This window comes from Balearica regulorum, chromosome 26 (assembly GCF_011004875.1).
Source record: "Balearica regulorum gibbericeps isolate bBalReg1 chromosome 26, bBalReg1.pri, whole genome shotgun sequence".
NCBI lineage: Eukaryota > Metazoa > Chordata > Aves > Gruiformes > Gruidae > Balearica > Balearica regulorum.
In genome coordinates, this window is record NC_046209.1 from 1,298,513 (window position 1) to 1,318,108 (window position 19,596).

The 19,596-nt window shown below is 43.0% G+C and overlaps 1 protein-coding gene across 3 annotated transcripts in view; it reads left to right on the forward strand.

The window, feature by feature from the left end:
• Positions 1 to 19,596, forward strand: part of INSR (insulin receptor) — a 55,185-nt gene that overhangs the window by 21,349 nt on the left and 14,240 nt on the right. For all 3 annotated transcript variants that reach the window (XM_075736268.1, XM_075736266.1, XM_075736267.1), the window contains exons 3-9: positions 12,717 to 13,032; positions 14,531 to 14,676; positions 14,978 to 15,122; positions 15,367 to 15,581; positions 17,917 to 18,043; positions 18,675 to 18,925; positions 19,330 to 19,497. In XM_075736268.1, the coding sequence (XP_075592383.1) occupies positions 12,717 to 13,032; positions 14,531 to 14,676; positions 14,978 to 15,122; positions 15,367 to 15,581; positions 17,917 to 18,043; positions 18,675 to 18,925; positions 19,330 to 19,497 (1,368 nt within the window). The remainder of the gene's footprint in view (positions 1 to 12,716; positions 13,033 to 14,530; positions 14,677 to 14,977; positions 15,123 to 15,366; positions 15,582 to 17,916; positions 18,044 to 18,674; positions 18,926 to 19,329; positions 19,498 to 19,596) is intronic.

Here is a 19,596-nt window from a genome sequence, read left to right on the forward strand (position 1 = left end):
TTTTTTCTGGTCTTCAGTCTTTTCAGAATGTTATCTTTCTGAAGTAAGGCTGATCACACTGAATGTATTTACACAGCTCCAGTTCGGGATGAATGAGTCCAAGAGTTCCCTTGTAAGTACCCCTCAAAAACTCCCAAAAGCCAGAGAGGAAATGGAGCTCCTCAGTGCAATGTCTGACTGTCTGAAAGTCTCGCCCTGTGGAGCCTTAACACGGCTTGAAGGAATAAGGCTTTTATTTTAAAACTGTATTTGAAGCGAAGCCTTTAAAGCTCAATAAACTGTTTCTCTGTTCGTTCAGTTCTCAGGGAATCTCTGCATGCTCTGTGTTTCTGGCAGACCGGAGAGCGTAATGTGCAGTAACAGTCTTACCTGGAGACTTGGAAAAAAAAAAAAAAAAGCAGTTTTGTGGAAACTGGTGCTTTATCTGAAACAACTTCTTACCTCATCATCAGATTTCTCCAATTATTAAATTAGCAAAAGAAATGGGATGTGTAGATTACCTTTCCTTAGGCTTCTCTTCCACACTCCAGGGCGGCTTAAATAATTTGTATAGTGTTTGGCTGCTCTTTCAGTGCTTGGATATCAAGTTTCTAGTCCACAAAACTAGTCTATAAGTCTATTAGAACTAGATGACTGCATCAAGCACCCATTTTTGTTCTAGGGAATATAAAATGTTCTCCTTTGAGCCTGCACAGTGTGTGAATTTGGTGGGTGTGATAAGAAAAACATCCTCGTGTTTTGCATGGCTCTGTTGGTGAAAGGAGGAGTTGCTGCATGACGGTTCTTGTTGATCAGCACCGGGGAAGAGCAGGTTGTTTTTCCACATGCTCTAATCTGCGATAACAAAAAGAACTCCAGATTGTGTTTTTCAAACACGCTTTAGGTCTCTCAGTGCTCAGATTTGCCAGTGACTCTCCACTGCCGTAATACATCCATCCACCCAAAGCCTAATTTGAAGTGGCACGGTTTCAAATATGAGCCTTGCTTTCATACTGAAGGAGACTGAGCAGGACTCAGCAATAAACGGTCAAGTGTTTCACTTCGTACTAAGTGTTTTGCAGAGGATCACGTGCTGGATGCGGACTTTGATCTCTTCTCAGCGCTGCTGTTGGCCTCTTGGGTGGTTCCATGCCCCTCAGTGCCTTGGTCTTGTCTGTAACATGGAGCTGATCACACTGACCTGCTGAGGAGCTAGACCTCAATAAACTTCAGACAGCAAATGCAGGAAATGCCTCGAGGCAGAATTTAACTTTAAGATGGGGTTAGACAAACAATTGTCAGAAATGTCTTAGGTAAAGTATTTGATCTGGCCTTGGACAGGTGGAGGGACTGGGCAGCATCTTGAAAACTTCTTCGGCTCCCTACCAGTTGAAGATTGCTTTCAGTAACAGCAGCTCTGGGCTGAGATTTGAAACTGCCACAGTTTGCTAAAGAAAAAGACTCTTGTCCTGGAGAAACTCATACGGCTTCAGTTTTCTTGTAGAGGAGAGTCCCATCTCTGTATCTTGCTATATAATGTAGGCAGATAATGAGACTTTTGCTACTACTGTACTTCCTTATGATTGAACAAAGTGACTTCAGTGACAGTCGGATTTATTTTAAGAGCTTACCACAGCAGTGGCGTGAAACAAAATGGAATTTTCACAATTCTGACAATTGACAGTTGGAGCCATTAACTATTGTGGAAGCAAGACTGAGAATCCAAGATCTCCCAGGTTTAATGTAACTTTAGAAAATTCAGTTTGCTCATTGTGCCATCCCAACAAGGAGAGGCTAACAACTAGTTTGGGATTAAATTCCTTCAGATTACAACTTTCTCTTGCATAATTTACAAGGAGAAGCAGATTAATAGCCTCTAAGGATAGCTTATGCAATGTACTTAATGGTTTTTGTACTAATCTATAGTCATTACTTTTTCCTTAGGGTTGTATTTGTGTGGCTTTTGGTCATTTTTATCATTTCTCACTTGGCACTTTGATTAGAGAAGCCGAGTGATGTGGCACAGCACACATCCTGTAGATGGAAAGCTACAGGGATCAGTATGTTTGTAAGGAGATGCTGTTCAGCAGATATCTGGATAGAGGTGAGATAGTTTGTGTGGGGCCACATATTTTTCTACATTGAATTACTTGAAAATGGGCCTTGCTGGTATGCTGAAGATGACAAGGGCAAGGAGTAAATAAAAATACCTTTCATAGAGAGGTCTCAACTGCTTGGCTGTGGGACTGCAAGCAAACAGTATCTATTTCAGCACTGCTAAGTAAATTCCTATACCTAGAAATAAACTGTGGAGAGCATACTTACTGCTTTAGGGCAAAGAGAGAAGTGTGTACAAATTGGTGGGCATGAGCTGATGAGGCCAAAATGACTAGAGTGGTTGAGAGAATATTATATGTGTTCATATAATCTATGCATTTGATACTAGTATGCCTAGTAATGAGATGCTGCGTACATTTCTCCTTTCCACAGTTCAAATATGATTTTGAAAAAAATTATTGTAGGTTCAGGGAAAACCACGACACCTATTGAGTCATGGATGATACGCTTTACAGTATTTAGTTTTGGATGTACCTATGTGGGAAGCAAATCTGGTAACAGAAGGATGTATGCGTTAACCCTTTGGTGAATCGTTTTGTGTGTTGGCTGCTTGCATGGGATATAACTGCTGTGTTTTGATTCCTGCCAGGTTGCCTGCTGCCAGCCTCAGGTTATGTTGGGGAGCAGGCAGCTGCCCAGTGGCACTTCTTCCAAGGGCGTTGCCTGCTTAGAGAGGCTGCTTGAGACCCGGAGTCTCCTTCCCTGTGCTGCTGTCTCCAGTAGCCAGCCTCTCTTGGCACAGAGTGAAACCCTTTACCCTTGGAGTGGCTGCAGTGGGACAGAGACTGGCATTGTGATCGGATTCCCACCGCAGCCGTTCTGTGTCTAGCATGGATTTGGGCAGCATGCTAAATGACCATGCACTAAAACAGTTTATGCATCCTGGTAACTTAAGGAAAAAAAAAAAATCTGGTTGGTAGAGCTAGTTAGCTTTGCTTCACAGGAAGATTCATCCTCTACATATTTCTTTGCACAACTGGCCTTCAGGTGATACTTTACCTTTCTCTCTCCTCATCCTCTCTGGGAGGTGAGGTGGGAAGGGGGATCTGGAATAAGTTATGTTCCTTCTTTTCAGTACTTCATCCACAAACAGAAATTCAGTGTCTGTGTTTACAATTCATGACTATGCCGTGAAATCTGTCCAGATTAAAATCTTAACCTCTGTCTGACATTTCTGTGTAGATCATTAGTTATCAGCTTAATCTCCTTGTGGTTAATCTTATACTTCCGCCCATTTCATTACCTTTCTTGGTTATGGACAGCTCCACTTTCCTGTTTGCTGTAAACTCTACGTCCTTTTGGTGTAGATTTGCTCTTATTTTGGGTGTCCGGGTTACATTTTTCACATCTTTTCACATAACATATCTAAAATGCATTCTTCCCTATCCCCACATAGCTGAATGCGTCAACAGAGCTTTCATTTTTTCATGCCTTGTTTACTACAACATCCTTCTCTGTGGCCTTGAGAAAAGCAATCTTATCCCTCTTATCTTTGCAGAAAGCAAAGTTTGTACATTTCGCCTCATGCTTTGATCATATCGCTCGTCGTTTTCAGGACAGGGTTTGTAGGTAAAAGTAATAGCTTGTGTTAGACCTACATTTGGAAAAATTACAAGGACCTTGTTCTTAGACCATCACCGTACATTGAAACACTTCTGTGTATCTCCATTTGCCTCTGTTTCTTGGTAGGGCAGATACAAACTTCTGTACTTCTCTTTTACAGCTTGTCCTGAAGCTTCTCCCATTCAGCACTAAGCTGCTGACTTTTTATTCTGCTATGCTTATTCTATGCTTATTCTATGCTGCTGCTAACTAAGACATAAACTGGCCTGATGAGAAGCTTGCCCCCAGCACTGTGCTGATACAGTCACCTGGCTTGGAGAGAGGTGGTTCACATCCTGCTGGTTCTAAGAGTGGAGATCTGTATTCAAAATACAGTATGGATAGAGGCTTTACACACAATTACAGTTATTTTTAGGACATCCGTGGCTGCCTGGACCACTATACTGTGATTCTTTTGGGTCTTCTGGGATCGCAATGTGAGCGAACAGGTTTGACAGGAGTAGGTTAAAGTGAACAGGGATGTTTGCAAGATGCTGTACATCGGAAAGAGTAATATATAGTTAAATATTAACGTGAAGCTTTCATGAGGCTTCCAGGTGACGTATCAACCGTTGAATGATAAAAACAAATCCTTAGATTGTAATAAGGATTGAAATTTAACAAACCATAACAACAAAAAAGCACCCTTATAGCTGTGAGTAAAATTATGAGCAAAACTGTACAGAAAAATTCCCCAAATTAAAGATTCTAGTCTTGGTCTAAATTACAAATGCCCTGTTCTGATGTACAGAAGCAAGTACAATATGAGGTGGCTAATGTCCAAACTACTTCAAAATTAACTACTCCTTACAAACCTCCATGTTCCCCAAAGGTTAGGTACACCGAACATTTCCGTCCCTTTTTATAGGGAGACAGATTTCACTTAGTGGCTCTTCAGGAAATTGTTGTCAGAAGGACTAAAGCTCGGACGCTTCTGGCCTCCCAATCCTCAGTACCTGAGGGATGTGACTGGCTGTGGTGGCTTCTTAATCTTCTTTAATTCAAAGCCATCAAAGGCACGGACAGTAGCAAAGCCTGGAGTTAGCATCGATTTGTACGAGGGAATGATATTTAGTGATAACTGGTTGGGGGCTCCAGGTTTTGCCTGAAGATGTAGTGTCAATTGTGGGGCTTGCATATTAAAGAAAAACAAGCAATCAAGCAGAGGTCGGTGGTTATTTCTGATCCCTTGCGCTGCACTAAGCTCCTGTGTAATTTTGAACACAAAGTACAAGGAGCAGGCTTGATCTCCTTGCCAGAGAATGGCATAACAGCAGTGTTGTAGACACAAGGTAAATTGTTTACAACTTCTCGTTGCTATCCTTGTGTGCACTTTGTGACACTTGTTCTGCCTTTAACAGCGCTGCTGTGTTTTCAAATCAAATTCCATGTTTTGGTATTTTGAACTTGATTGCCAACAGTTTAGCCAGATTTCTGCAAGTTGTTTTTACCTGTTTGGGGAATCAGCTTGATTGAAAGGTACTAGGAGAATGAAAACAGACCTAGGCTTGAGTTTTAATTTTTGTATTCATTTTCAGCGTTGTCCCCTAGCTCTCATCAGAGGGATATGTTTGGCTCTGTAACGTCAGTGCGTAAGGGGCTTGCTGCCATGGTGTAAACACCACGTGCACTGCTAAGAACACATGAAAGGAAGAAAGGAAGAATATTTCTTTGATCTTTATTCTATCTAGGCAATAGTAGGCATACTCAAGTGGGAGGAGGCATCCACTTCTCTGTGTAAATAGTTGGGTTGACAGAGGAGAGCAGGAGTGAAAACCTTCAAGGGAGAGAAACAGAAAGATCTAGAAGATCTGTGAGGTAAGAGCTTGTCCTGAAGGTTCAGTGAAAATAAGAGATAGTAGTTGAGCTGTCTTACTGACTCCAGCATCGGAAGCTCATTTGCAAAGGTTGTAACTTCTTAAGTAGATAAAGAGCGAGTGACCAAAGGCATCATACATCCATTGTGGTTGATGACATCCTCCAGGATTCGTCATATTAAGATGACTTACATATATTTTTATGTATTATATAAATAAAAGCGTGTGTGTATACATATGTATGGATATATGTATGAGTTCCTCTTTGTAAGTTTTGTGTATTCCTTCGCATAATGGGCATATGAGTAAATTTCTCTATTTCCAGAGAAAAACTCCACCGATAGTTGTAGCACAGAAGATAATAAATTACTCCATGGTGTAAACAGCAGAAAGTTGGCATGGGAGAGATGTCTCCCTTTATCTGCTCCTTCCCTCTATCAACAGCAGAGCTCAACCTTTTCCCCCTATCTCCATTCAACAACAACTTTCACAGACCTCCGTATCCTCCATTATCATGGCTGGACAAGGCAGCACACAACTCCAAACTCTTTTATCTTTTCTAAACTCAGTTTGCTGATCCTGGCAGGTCCACACGACAGTACCAGCATCTCTGTCAGTGTTAGCTGTGGCAGCTATTCTTGGCCAGGAGGATGCCTTGTGGGAAGCAGGCAACTATGTGGGGTTTGCAAATGGCACTGGTCCCGTTTTGGAATATCTTCAGACATTCCCCATAGCTCCAAATAAGCACGTAACTTGTGAAAGGGTTGGGAGGCAAGACAAGTTTTTTCTTATCCTTGTTGATAGATGAGATAAGAGTTGTAATGTTGTCCTGAGAAATGTCAATGGGAAGTTTTCTTTATGTTTTAGTAAGTGTGTTGGTTTTGGAAGGCACTGTCTATGGGAAGGGAGGCACCTGCAGTTAGTTTTATCTGTTCCTGTGTAAATACGGACCTCCTAACGTTCCCGACTAGCCGTTCAGTGGGGTTGTGGCATTATGTACTGTAATATCTTATTTTATAAATAACACTTTAATTTTAGTGCTGATTGTAAAACCTTGAATTTATTTGGCACTTGCTCCTTCCTGAGTTGGAGCTAAGAACTGAAATCCTGTGTCTGGATAACAGCATTTGAGTCTGCGTTTTGGGAGGGTTGCTCCTTCGCCATCTCTGGTGTTTGGAAAAAGGGAGGGATAAATGCCGTTAGAGCAGTTGAGCACTGTGGAGAAGTGACACAAAGTTTGCTTGAACATCTTGTGATATTTCCTGAATTTTGCTTGATAACTACAGCCAGTGTCAGGCACTGCTGGCAGTCTTTTTGTAGAACCATGTTAACCTTTTCTTGTTCTGTTCTAGTTTCTCCGTTTATTTTGTAGATTCAGGAAGGTCTGGGAAAGCTACTGTTGCTAGTCACCCAGGCAATCAAAATCCTTGTGCTCTTTACATTCCAGCCGACCTCTGTAACCATGTTCTTCCCAGGCACGTTGCTGCTGTCGTAGCGTCCTGGGAGCAGTTTGCCCTGTGCAGCCCAAGAACTGCAGCTCGTGGGGTTTAGGGTTTAAGTTCTCCCTCTCTGGTCTCGATGACATGAAGAAATAATTGAAGGACATAAGCCACAATGCAGAGGGGTTGGCAGCATACTGTTTTTCTTGCAGCAACCCTACATCAGCCCACTCTGCTATGGAGTCTTAGATTATACCCAGTCTCCACTGGGCACGGTTTTATTTAATTTTTAATAGTTCTTTTTACCTATATGATACACTAATGCACTTGGATTAGGTGTCATCTGGATGTGTTCAGATCAGATAAGTGCTCACAAGAAAACACGATCATGAGTGGAAAAAAAAAATTGTTACACAGATAAAAATTATGTTACAGATCTCTGTAACAAACACTACTTAATAACTTACTGAATTTGGAGTCTTCTTGACAGGAAGAGAATGAATTAATCTTGAGGAAAAGTGATCAAGTAAAAAATACCACGTACATATAACATGATTTAATACATAAATTTATAAGGAGGTAAGATTTACATGGATTTCAGTAGCGGCAATGCCGTTCAGCGCTTGCACAAATTCAGGAAACAAGCACAAACTCTGTGGTGCTAAATTAAGATCACATGCTTGCAACACACGCTTGGAGGAGTTACTGCCGTGGGCGATTAGTCCTTAGGTTTCCTTTTTTTTTCCTTGTTGGTTTTGTTTTTGTTTAGAACCACAAGAACCCATTTCTACAGAGGTCGTTATCACAGCTATACAGTTAGGAAATTAAATTACAGTTCCCGCTGCAACTGTAACGCAAGTATGATTATATGTGTGCAAGACTATTCATGGATAAATTTATACGACAGATATTGTTGCCATTTACAATAAGGGGGGGAGGGGAAACCCATAGGGAAACGCAGAGCTCTCTGATACTGTTTCTTTGGGACTCTGGCTTTGAGTTGTATGCGTGTGCACATCATATAACATTACACTAACCTGAGCTCTGGCATTGAGCGATGCATATCACAGCCAAAACAAGCCATTTTAAGCTGTGTCAATGCTGGGTTCATAGTGGCTTCCTCCTACATTTTTCTCCTGGTTACAAACACGCCTCGCAAGTTAAACGCTCGCCGTGAGAAAAAACCCCTGCGACGGCCGGTTAAATTGCATTAGCCTAATGAGTTTTGCGGCATTGTGGGCAGAGAGTGGCGTGGGCTCCTGTGCAAGCAGAGAGAGGCAAGGGACTTGTTTGGGGAGCCCCATTTTGGGTGGCTGGCAAGGGGTTAAGGCGTGTTTGCCTTGTGCAGATAGCAGAGCGGTTGGATGCCTCCCTGTGCAGGCAGCAAATGCATTGGCTGAGGTTGAGGGCGGTTCTCCTGCCGCAGTTGTTTTCTGTCCTGGATTTCTTTGGATCTGGAGCCTCCTAATTGACCCGTCTGTAATCAAAATACGTGCTTGTGTAATTCATGAAAACGGACCTGACGGTGCAAGGTGAGTGTGCTCCTTGCTGCTGGCTTGTCCGGTGGACACGTGGCGGCCCTCGTTGCCCCCGCTGCCCCACGCTCACATGGATGGGGCTCGTTATTGCACAGCAGAAAGATCACATCTATTTATAACAAACTGGTCCAAAAACCGTGTGGGAACATCTGTCCCTGTACAGTATATAATGCATCATCTTGACGTTCATTCATGTGGTTTAGAATTTCTTCTTAATGAAGAAACTTCTTATCAGACCCGAACCACCATCCGTTTGAATACTCAATTCAGCTCGCCCAGGACATTGCTATCTAAACCCATCCAGTGGGGCAGAGGATCCCAGAGGAACAGCAAAACTTACCCTGAGTGAATTTATCTTTTTTTTTTTTTTTTCCCTTTTTCTGACAATTCATTGCTGTAGCTTTGTTAGCAGAAAGCAAGAAACAAGACCTAATACAAATGGTTTTAATCATACTTCAGTATTCAGACACACTGTGTTTATTAGCTGCAGATCTTAATGCTTAATTGACTTGCCTGTTAAATATGGATCTCCTGGTTACCTGTGTTGGCTCACAAATATGTTTACGGTATCACTGTGTGCTGTTTTCCACGTGAAGCACAAGGAAGTGGTGAAACGATGAGAGCGATCCACAGAGGTAGAAATTTCTTTGCACTGACTCTGCTGCCTTTTGTCCCCCCCACCTGGGCCTCAGCAGCATGAAGAAATGTCAGTTTGAATCTATAATCAGAAAGGTTTGTAAAATGCATTGTTTCCTAAGTCTTTGGAGCCACTCTAGCTAGCTAGTTAAATATTTATTCACCCCTGGAACAAGAGGTTTGAACCTCTGTGTCTGCTCCGTTTCTTCCCCATGCAGGGCAGATTAGTTAAGCATTGTGTTGTTTGTCAGCATTGGGACAGGGATTTTCAAAGTCCCATTCTTAAAGATCTGATGAATAGGTTTCGTGCCTCTGACGAAGAGCTTTGCTCGGGTGCAGTGCTGAAGCACATTTTCCTGCAGCAGTTTTTATGGTACGGTGTGGTGGCTTCTGCCCCTACCTCAAAATAGGTGTTCCCTCATGTCTAACTAGGGTTTATTCAGTTCCCTTTTGACTTTCTCCTCATCTGTAAGGAGTGAAGAGAGTTGACTTTTTTCCCTATGCTGAGAGGGAGGCACGGCATTGTCCAAAAGTCCCGCAGCATTAACCAGAGGCTGGGGCTACGTAGATGCAGCGTCTGAGCGCACCCGGTGCCTCCTTGGTTCATGCCGGACCGTGCCATGGCTCCCAAAAGTGCGATCTCATCATGAAGAGGCAAATCTACATGAGCCGATGACAATTATTGGAGTCTGGAGACCTCGATGATGAGGGGGTAATGAGGTGTACTTGGTCAGCACAACCCATTCAGTGTTGTCCTGCAGTGAAAGCGTAACATGGCAGAAAAAAACAAACAAAAAAAAAAACCAAAAACCCATCTTACCCATCTAGAGTCACATAACCTGGATGCTGTAGTAACAGTTATAAAAAAGCAATAGTGAAGATATGCTGGAGAGGTTTCTACATGACTTTCAGGTGCTTTCTGGCATGCATGCTTTGATAATACTGAGACGACATCTGTTCAGGATCTTGTGTAATGAGGGCTTGCGCAAAATAATGATTGACAATTTCTGGTCTTGAGTGCTTAATGGAAAAAAAAGACGTCGCCTTGGCTGCTTTGGTTTCTTCAAGCTGTCTTTTAGACATCAAAAGCTTGTAGAACAGGAAAAAAGAAACGTTAAGAACAGTTTAAAAATAGTTTTATTATATCTTCTGAAAGACTTTAGAGTTCAGAATTTAAACAGTTTCTGCCCTGTGAATATTTGCAGCTGAGTTCAAAATGGGTAAATAAGCATGGGACTTTGAAGATTAGTTTCCATAACAAATTTAAAATAAAAAAAAATTGTGTGGCATAGTGTTAAATAGCTGCCATGCGTCACTGGGTGTTTTGCATGAGGGACGACTTTTCCAAATTACCTGTCTGCTCCACTGACTCCTTGAGAAACAAATGTTGTCATTTGAATATTTTAAACTTTGTATTTCTTAGGCATGAAACAGACCCCAGGAAAAATACCCTTTTGCAGGAAGCGCTGATGCTGAACACTGTGACTTGCGCTGCCAGCGCTCACCCTCCAGCTTGCACAAATCATTCCTGCCTGCCTTTGCCGGGGTAGTTTACTTCCCAGCTGGATGTTAACCCCGCTCCAGGGAGTGTGTGCCGCAGCGAGCGCTGGTACTAGCAAGTGTAAAAGCCCGTGCAAGGCATCGGTGTGTCATTGCTCACTTAGGAACACGTAGAGTTGTGTAAGAAATAGCCCAGACATTTCCCCCCGCATGCCCCATAAATCTTCATATTTTAGACTGGAATTAGTAAGTTTGATAGTGTTTTGGATTAAATTCTGGAATTTTCTGTCTTGTGTTTTTCTGTTGCCAATATTTCTAATAAACTGCAGCCATGACATCTGTTGCTAGACTGTGCTCCATCTGTGGCCTGGTAAAGAATGTATAACTATGCTTTTAAAACAAGCTTCTTATTTTATATTTAGTCTAATACAAGGTATCATCTGCATGTGGCTTCTGTTTGGCTGTTGCATTTCAATCAGTTACTACTTGTGACAGGTTCACAAAATAAGCCCTATTGCTAGAAAAAGGCAAAAAGTTGGTCAGCATAAAAGAAAATGAATTTGAAATACACTCCTGTGTTTCTTGTTGGATGAATCATCAGGGATACACAGAGAAAATCCCTGCAGTGAATTACTGACATGGAAGCAGTTGGATATTTGAGATTAAATGCACCTTGTGATAGAATTTCAACCTTATTCATGTCATATTCTTCAAAGGATTGACCAGGCTGGAGCAAACCAGAGGTTGCTCATCTTTACTATCCCAGCTACTGCTGCTTACTCCAAGAATGGCATTAACCACTTTAACCCACTTAATTCACCTTTAGCGTGGGGCGGGGTGTGGCAGAGGGGGATTTTCTTCCTAACCACAGCTGGGAATTTGATCATCAAAACATCGGTAGCACACCGTGCCATGGATCCTACACGCTGCTCATTTAATTGAATAAAACTAGACCACGTTCTGCTATTGGTCTGCTCACACACATTGGCCAGAAATTAAAAATAACATTTTTGATGTGTCTGGGACCTCCGCAAATAAAACCCCTCCTGCCTCAACACCGGATATTGGACAGAAAGCTTGGGACATTTTGAGGCAGATGGTGTTAATTCAGTGTGAAGTACTTGGCTTTGGTGCTTGCTCTTGTAGGGTTGACTTCAAGTCAGACAAGATATACTAAAGCTGAAGTTCTGTGACGTGTTCTGGATGAAGCAGTTGGATTTAATTGGTTCAGCTCATTTGCAGGGTTAAGACAGAGGATGAATGTGCAGAGAGGCAGGACTGTCCTTCCCTTCAGAGCTTCTCCAGGTTTGCTCAGCCTCCCCTCCAGCTCCTTGCTCAGTGTTAGTCATGGTGTTTGCTCTGAGCTACGCTGCTGCTTGGTTCCTATTTCAAAGCCCAAACCGCTCATTAAAAGTATTGTGAGGCTCTAAGTAATGGGTAATTAAAAAGTAAACCATAAAAACCTCAAGCAATAACACTCATGGGTGCCCTTCTTTTTGGACTTGCTGGGAGAGTCACCGAAGAGGTTGTGTTGGGTGCCAGGGCAGCAGACTTCCTCCAGGGAAACTGGTGACGGGTTGATAGATAGGAAGCAAATCCTGATAAAGCTGAAGGATTATGTACAAGTATTGTTGGACGTGCATTATTTGCAGCATTACTGTGGGAAATTTAGTTTCTTAAACCAAGAAACTAGAATCTTCTGGCTGAAACTGGCTATCCCAGGCTGGGAAGCTCTTGCTGTAGGAATCTCATCACTTCTATATTCAGAAATAGCGTTGGAGTCACAAAAGCACTCCTGGGAGCCTCGTAGCACTGGACTGAGAAAAGGGAAAAACTCCGTTTTCTTTTTCAAAGACTAGCCTTAATGAATTGTGAGGGTGAATGATAACACTCTGCAAAAATATTATCAAAATTTGGAATTTACAGTGGTAAGTTGAGATGAGGCAGACATCGGCACTTCATGGATGCCTCTTTGAAAAGAAAGCTGCCAAGCCGGATGAAGTGTGGTTGCTTGTAAGCCTTTCATGATCGTACACCATCAGGTTGGCCTGTGATGCTCACTTGCCTTTTATCTTTTCTCTTTGCAGTTTGTCCACCTGCCTGCAAGTCCCAAGGCTGCACCTCTGATGGTCAGTGCTGTCACAGTGAATGTCTCGGGGACTGCATGGAGCCAAACAACCCTGAAAAATGTGTGGCTTGCCGCAACTTCTACCTTGAAGGCAAATGCGTGGACACCTGCCCACCCGGTTACTATCGCTTTGAGGGGTGGCGTTGTGTGACCTTCAGCTTCTGCCAGGAGCTGCACAACAAATGCAAAAATGCCAGGGAATCGGGGTGTCACGTTATCCACAATAATGAATGTGTTCATGAATGCCCATCAGGGTACATCATGAATTCCAGCAAGTAAGTACGAGTGTTGGCAGGTAAAGAAACTGCACTCTAGTTTTTGTACTGTGTTTTTCTCTCGCTTGGGCAGAGGGTTTGTGTTCTCTGTCAAGACCAAGAAAAGTTTCTGGCCTTGGAGTGGTCGATTTTAATATGATGTGCAAACTAATACCTTGCTAATTCACGCCATTAAAAGCAGACAGGTCTACCTGCCAGTTTATTCTTCCTCTGCTTCCCTTGTTTCCTCTTAAGTTTGGAAAAAGTGGGAAAGGGAGATTGAGAGAGAGGACAAGGAAGAGGAGCATCCTGAAGTCGGAATGGTTTTTCTGTTATCGAGTAGGACGAGGGAGATGGGCAATGGAGAGACTTTAGTAGCCCTGCTTCCCCTTCCCTCCAAAGCAGACCTCAGACTAGAAAGCCTTGCTATTAAGCAAAACAGGGAGAAGTCGCGTCTAATGAAAAGAGCACAGCGTATTTTGAATGGATCATTCTCAGAATATCTGTCCCTCATCCCTATAATTACTTTCATAGAGCAGGTTCAAGCTGTGCCAGACATAAATGGACAATGTAACAAACAACTGTAGCATGAGTCAAAGTGGGGAACAGCCATTCTGACTATTCCCAGGGTTTTGCTGAGCTGTTTATCACTGAAAACTTTGTTGTTTGTCCCATGATAACATTATATATTGTGATGAGTCAGATTTCCTATGAATATTGGTAGCTTTGTGCTCACATGTATTTGCTCCTGCTGTAATAATTTCAGGGAATTCACCCTGACGGGACTTTTTATTCCGTTTCCTGTTTTGCTTTTCAAAAGAATGAACTAGCAGCCCCCAAGGTAGGTATGCTGCTTGTGTAGGCAGCCAGCACCTCTCTTCTGTGCGTGTTCCGGGCTGCTGTCGGTAGGACCTCACAATGCTACTCCGTCCTTTTCCTAGAGCATTTATTTCTCTGAACTAGTTGGGAATACATTCTTGTGGTGTTATGACCAGGGCAAGCAATCGTCTTGCTGCCATTTAAGAAGTATTTCCCCAGAGCACAAAGCACATGCTTGCTGGCCATTTATTAAAGCAACTTTATGTACAGTCCTTAATCAAAGGACTCCCAGATGAACGGCCAGCTCTCTGCTCATCAGTTGTATGTTTGGTTAACGATCTTGGGATCTCCTGGGCCTGGGTTTCTTGGTCTTGAAGCCCCTGGTATGTATAGCCCTGAGCAGCATCGTGGTGGATGGGCTATTCAAAATAGCCAAAATCACTTCATTCTGATGTCTGTTATGTAGGAAGGGACAGAGGGATTAGCATTCAAAATGTGAAAATGGCACTTTGAAGAATTATCAACAGCTGTTTGGAGTTCCTAAGAGCCATGTGCTGCTCAGTGCAAGCGAATCCCATGACACACTGTCAGGACACTGTCGCTTTGCATTGATTACTCTGCTTTTGAGAATTGCCAGGGACACCCCAGACGACATTCTGCAAAAAGGATCACATCTATGTTCCCAACTCTTGTTTTTCAGCTTGCACTGTACACCCTGCGCAGGGCCCTGTCCAAAGGTTTGCGACTATGGGAAAGAGAAGACGATTGATTCGGTGACATCGGCACAGGAGCTGCGTGGCTGCACAGTTGTTAATGGAAGCCTAATTATAAATATCCGTGGAGGAAGTAAGTCCAGCATGAGTAAGGGGTTAGGGAGCACTGGATGTCAGATCAGTGAACATGACACCGTGTGTGAGCCGGGGCATTTCTCTCTTGCTTTGACCACACTCAATCTTAGAGCAATTCAGAAAAATAACCGCAAAGCAAAGGCTTTTGTGATGTTCATTTGGGGATTTTTTTCCTAACTGATTTTTGTAAGGTCTTACAAGTTTATGTAAAGCAGTTCTATTTCATATGTTTGGGCTCCAATATCAGTGTTTTTCTCTGTGATATCAGAAAACCAAAACCGATGTTTTCCTCTCCATAGATAACATAGCAGCTGAGCTAGAAGCGAATCTTGGCTTGATAGAAGAAATCTCAGGTTACCTAAAAATTCGTCGGTCTTATGCCTTGGTTTCTCTTTCTTTTTTTCGTAAACTACATCTGATTAGAGGAGAAACACTAGAAGCTGGGTGAGTTCTTTCAGAAGATACTTTATTTTAATGCTTTGAAGTGTAAGGAGTGCCAGTGCTATCAGGGCAATTTGTATCAGTAAACAACTCCTATGTTATTTTTAAATGTTCATCTGCCTGTGGCTTGTGGCCTACCAGGGAAGATAGTTTGCATTCGTTTTTCTTTGGTGTCTGGATTAGTGCATGAGAAAAAATGAGTTTTCAGTGGATCCCCCCAATCCACATTTTCACTCTGTGCTTTCAGGAATTATTCATTTTATGCCTTGGACAACCAGAATCTTCGCCAACTCTGGGACTGGAGTAAACACAACCTCACTATTGCACGAGGCAAACTCTTCTTCCATTATAATCCCAAACTGTGTTTGTCAGAAATCCACAAGATGGAGGAGATATCTGGGACTAAAGGGCGTCAGGAAAGGAATGACATAGCGCTGAAGACGAACGGTGATCAAGCCTCATGTAAGAAAGTCTCAGAACACAGCACGATTTGCATTGTTTTCCTTTCCCTCTGCCTTGCTAACCTCATACTCTTATTTCTCTCAGCCTAGCCTATGATGTTTTTCCAGGGACAGTCCTTGTCCTTTTGGTGAAGCACCAGACATATGACTTGCCGCTTGCTTGTGCACTGCGGCGACGCTGTCAATAATGCCATGAGTAAAAGTTCTGACGGGTTCTCATCTGGTCAGGAGCTTACCTTGCCAACTTTGGTCTTCAGAAGTTTGCTCTTTGTGCACTCAGCTGTGAGTCTTTCAGGGTCATTGTGTCTTTTTGAAGAGTTTAGCACAACATAACCTCAGTCCAGACTGGGACTTTGTTTTACTGCTGAGTACCTGATTAATAGTCATAATCTTTTTTTCCCATGTCATGAGGTGACAGTACGCACATGGAATAAACAGAGTAGAGAAACAGGATTTCCACCCATCTCTGGAGCCACATGAGGGAATTGCTATGACAACAGTCAGAGACATTTTTCCAACAATTTTTGTTATGCTTCTCGGAGGTTTTTAAGCTAACAGCTTTCTTCAAGAGCAGCGATAAGATGATGCCCGTGTCAGCATGGCTAAGGAGCAACACACAGTGTTGCTTTATGCTCTAACTAACGTCATGCTACTGAAGATGTGGTTTTGCAGACACTTATTTTGGCACCAATACTGCCATAAGCAGATCCCTTCTGCGTCCTCAACTCTGCTGTTTGTTCCCATTCTATGCCACACACAGTCCCCTTTCCCTGTTTGTGCCAGTAAAACTCTTACTGGGCCGCATGGTGAACCAGACTGTAGAAGTAATCTGGGGTAAAAAAATAGCAAGCCATTTATGCTTTGTTGTTCTTGGGTTGTGTCATCTCTCTGCTTTGATTTATTGTCTAGCCCCACAAAGTTTTACGTGCACACAGGAGCAGGAGCACGCATGGGTTGACACATCAGACACTTAAGCAGATATCGCCACTGAAACCCCCAGCGTTAATGAAACTGCAATTTCAGTTCCTTGCATTTCAGTTCCTTGCTCTTTTCACAGCTTGCAATGCAGCTTAGATCATCCTGTGGCTGCACTGTTTCTCTGCATTTGATGACAGCACTACTTAAACAGCCCCTTCCCTGATTCTGCCGCCATTTATTATGTTGATGTAGCTATTTGTGAACAGACATAAAAAGGGAAAATCTTTCAGCTGAATCAGTTTCCTGATCTGGTTTGCCACATATCAGCACACACAGCCATGCCAGCACAGCAGGGAGAGGGAAACGTAATGATTGCCTGCCTAAAAACTGGCAGTACCAGTAAAAAAACCTACACAGAGCCTCACCCTCAGGGATATCACAGCTGTAGCCTGGGCAGAGCGAAGGAGGTACAAGGAATTACCTGCCTCTAAACGTCATCTCCTCCCATGAATGAAACTCGATTTGGGGTTCAAGCCCAGCGCTGCCATGTGGTTGTGTGCAGCTCCTGGGCTGGCTGGTGGTTTTGTTTAAAGGCAGCTGCAGGAGATGGCTGCATTTCTCTTTGCCAGCTTTAACTCCACTCTACTGAGCTGATCTCTGTGCCACCACCACCCCCCGACACACACCTCAAACCACGGGTTGCCAGTTTGGCTTTTTGTTTGTTTTTACATTTCAAGACTAGTTTTCACATTGGCAGAATCCTGTTTACTGACAAAAAAATAATGAAAAAAATGAAGGGGAAAAAAAAAAAAGCGCCTTTGTTTGTTCTGGATGTGGTGCCAGTGAAATGAATGTTCTTCCTCCCTTGTGCAGCTACTGCAGGAATGGCAAATCCAGTCAGAGCTACGCAGTTTGCCCTTCTTGGGCTGCTTGGACATACCGTATCGTAACGTGTCCCTTGAGCCTCAAAATTCCACCCTCCTGCAACTGTTTGTTGTCCTTCCCTCCTGTTTGCAAAGGGACCGTGCTACTCCCGGGCAGGGCTGGGAATTCACGCACTTCGAAGGCAGCGGCTACAAAAGCTATGCAAACCAGATTGTTGGGTTCAGCTATATAGATCATCGTGAATTTTAAAATACATTGCCTTTAGATTTGCCACTTAGTAGAATTTAGTTCAGCTCTTCTGCAGGGTCACTTTCATGAAATCATAGCAATTTAAGCTGGCAGGAACCTTAGGAGGTCATCTGTCCCAATCCCTGGCTTAAGGCAGGAATAGCGTTGATAAGGCTTTAATGAATAGCTTTTCTCAATGCCAGCATTCTTATATTTATCTGTGGAGAAAACAAACTTCTAAAACAATTAAAAATAGAAACCTTTATTTTTTAGCATTAACAAAATTATTGTCACTTCTGTTACAGGTGAAAATGAATTGCTGAAGTTTTCTTCCATTAGAACTTCTCATGACAAAATCCTGTTGAAGTGGGAGCCATACTGGCCTCCTGATTTCCGTGATCTCCTGGGATTTATGCTTTTTTACAAAGAAGCGTAAGTCATCTACTATTAGGTTACAAAATAATAGCCGTGGTGGGCTTCCACAAACAGCAGTGGGCATTGAGGTGTAGATATTAAACCTGCTGTGGGCATAGCTATTTAGTCTCTGTGACTCTCTGCCTCCTACACTGAAGTTTCCAACGTTGCCCTTATATAAAAGTGTTCATTAAGATCCCTGAATTACTGCATTCTGTACAGTCAAAATTCCTCATCTGAGAGCAATGCAAACATTAGTTGTTCCAGGTATTCTAGACATACATACGCTACCTGTGGAGTTTATCATCTCCCCACTATCTCCATGGGTTGTTGAGGTTTTTATTCCCTTTGAGGTGGGAAACATTCTTTTAGAATCAAGGTTACCAAGGTGATTTTCAGAAAGCTGAAAGTAATTAACCTGGATTTAGTTGTTGGGATCGTCCATGGAACAGTACCTGATCTGTGATGCTGTTAGGAGACTGCAAAGCTCCCTACGCTTCCTTTTCAGAATACATGCAATGAGGTAGTTACACTTTCTCCAAAGGGTAAAGGATTGTAACTTTCAGTAATGTCTTTAGAAATGTTGTTTTTAAAAGCTTGAATTAGGATTCTGTTAATTTGAGGTTTGTTTGTTTTTTTTTCCCTAAAGTCCATACCAAAATGTGACGGAGTTTGATGGCCAAGATGCTTGTGGGTCAAATAGCTGGACAGTTGTGGATGTTGACCCACCGCCACGGTCAAATGAGCCCAAAGCCCAAGCCCAGCCAGGTTGGCTTCTGAGGGGCTTGAAGCCATGGACACAGTATGCTGTGTTTGTTAAAACTCTGGTCACCTTCTCAGATGAACGAAGAACATACGGTGCAAAGAGTGAAATCATCTACGTCCAGACCAACGCTACTGGTCAGTATCATTAAATTAATGTTGCCTTGCAAGTGAAAAAGAAAAATAGACCTAAATGGTCTTCTGCCTGGTAGTCATGATAGTCCCATATCCATGAAACTTTCCACCACCGTTGCTGCTCTGCTGTGGTAGAAGGTACTCCTAAACAAATGGCAGAACGTATGCTTTCCTGCGTGGGGAGACGGTGCCAAAGTGCACTTCCTCCGTTGTGTGGCCACATGTAAGAGCTTGTGTGTACACTGGCGTATCCTGCTGCGGGATTGTTGGGTGTCAAAGGACCTACTATGGAGAGAGAGCACAGCTTATTCCCATGGAAATGAAAACTTGCTGGTGTTTGTCCCTTGTTTTGTCAAGCTCTCACAGAGCAGTGGAAGTGACCTCTGTCTCTTTTCCCACCCATGCAGTGCCATCAGTCCCATTAGATCCGATATCTGTTTCCAACTCTTCATCCCAAATCATTCTGAAGTGGAAGCCACCCTCAGAGCCCAACGGAAACATCACACACTACCTGGTGTTCTGGCAGCAGCAGGCAGAAGATAGTGAGCTTTATGAACTTGATTACTGCTTAAAAGGTGAGCGTGTGGTTCTCTCTCTGTGCCATTCTTTCAAGCTATGTCAGAATTGTCTGGAGATTTTTCTCACACCTTGGAGGTGCTCTCGATGTATAAGTT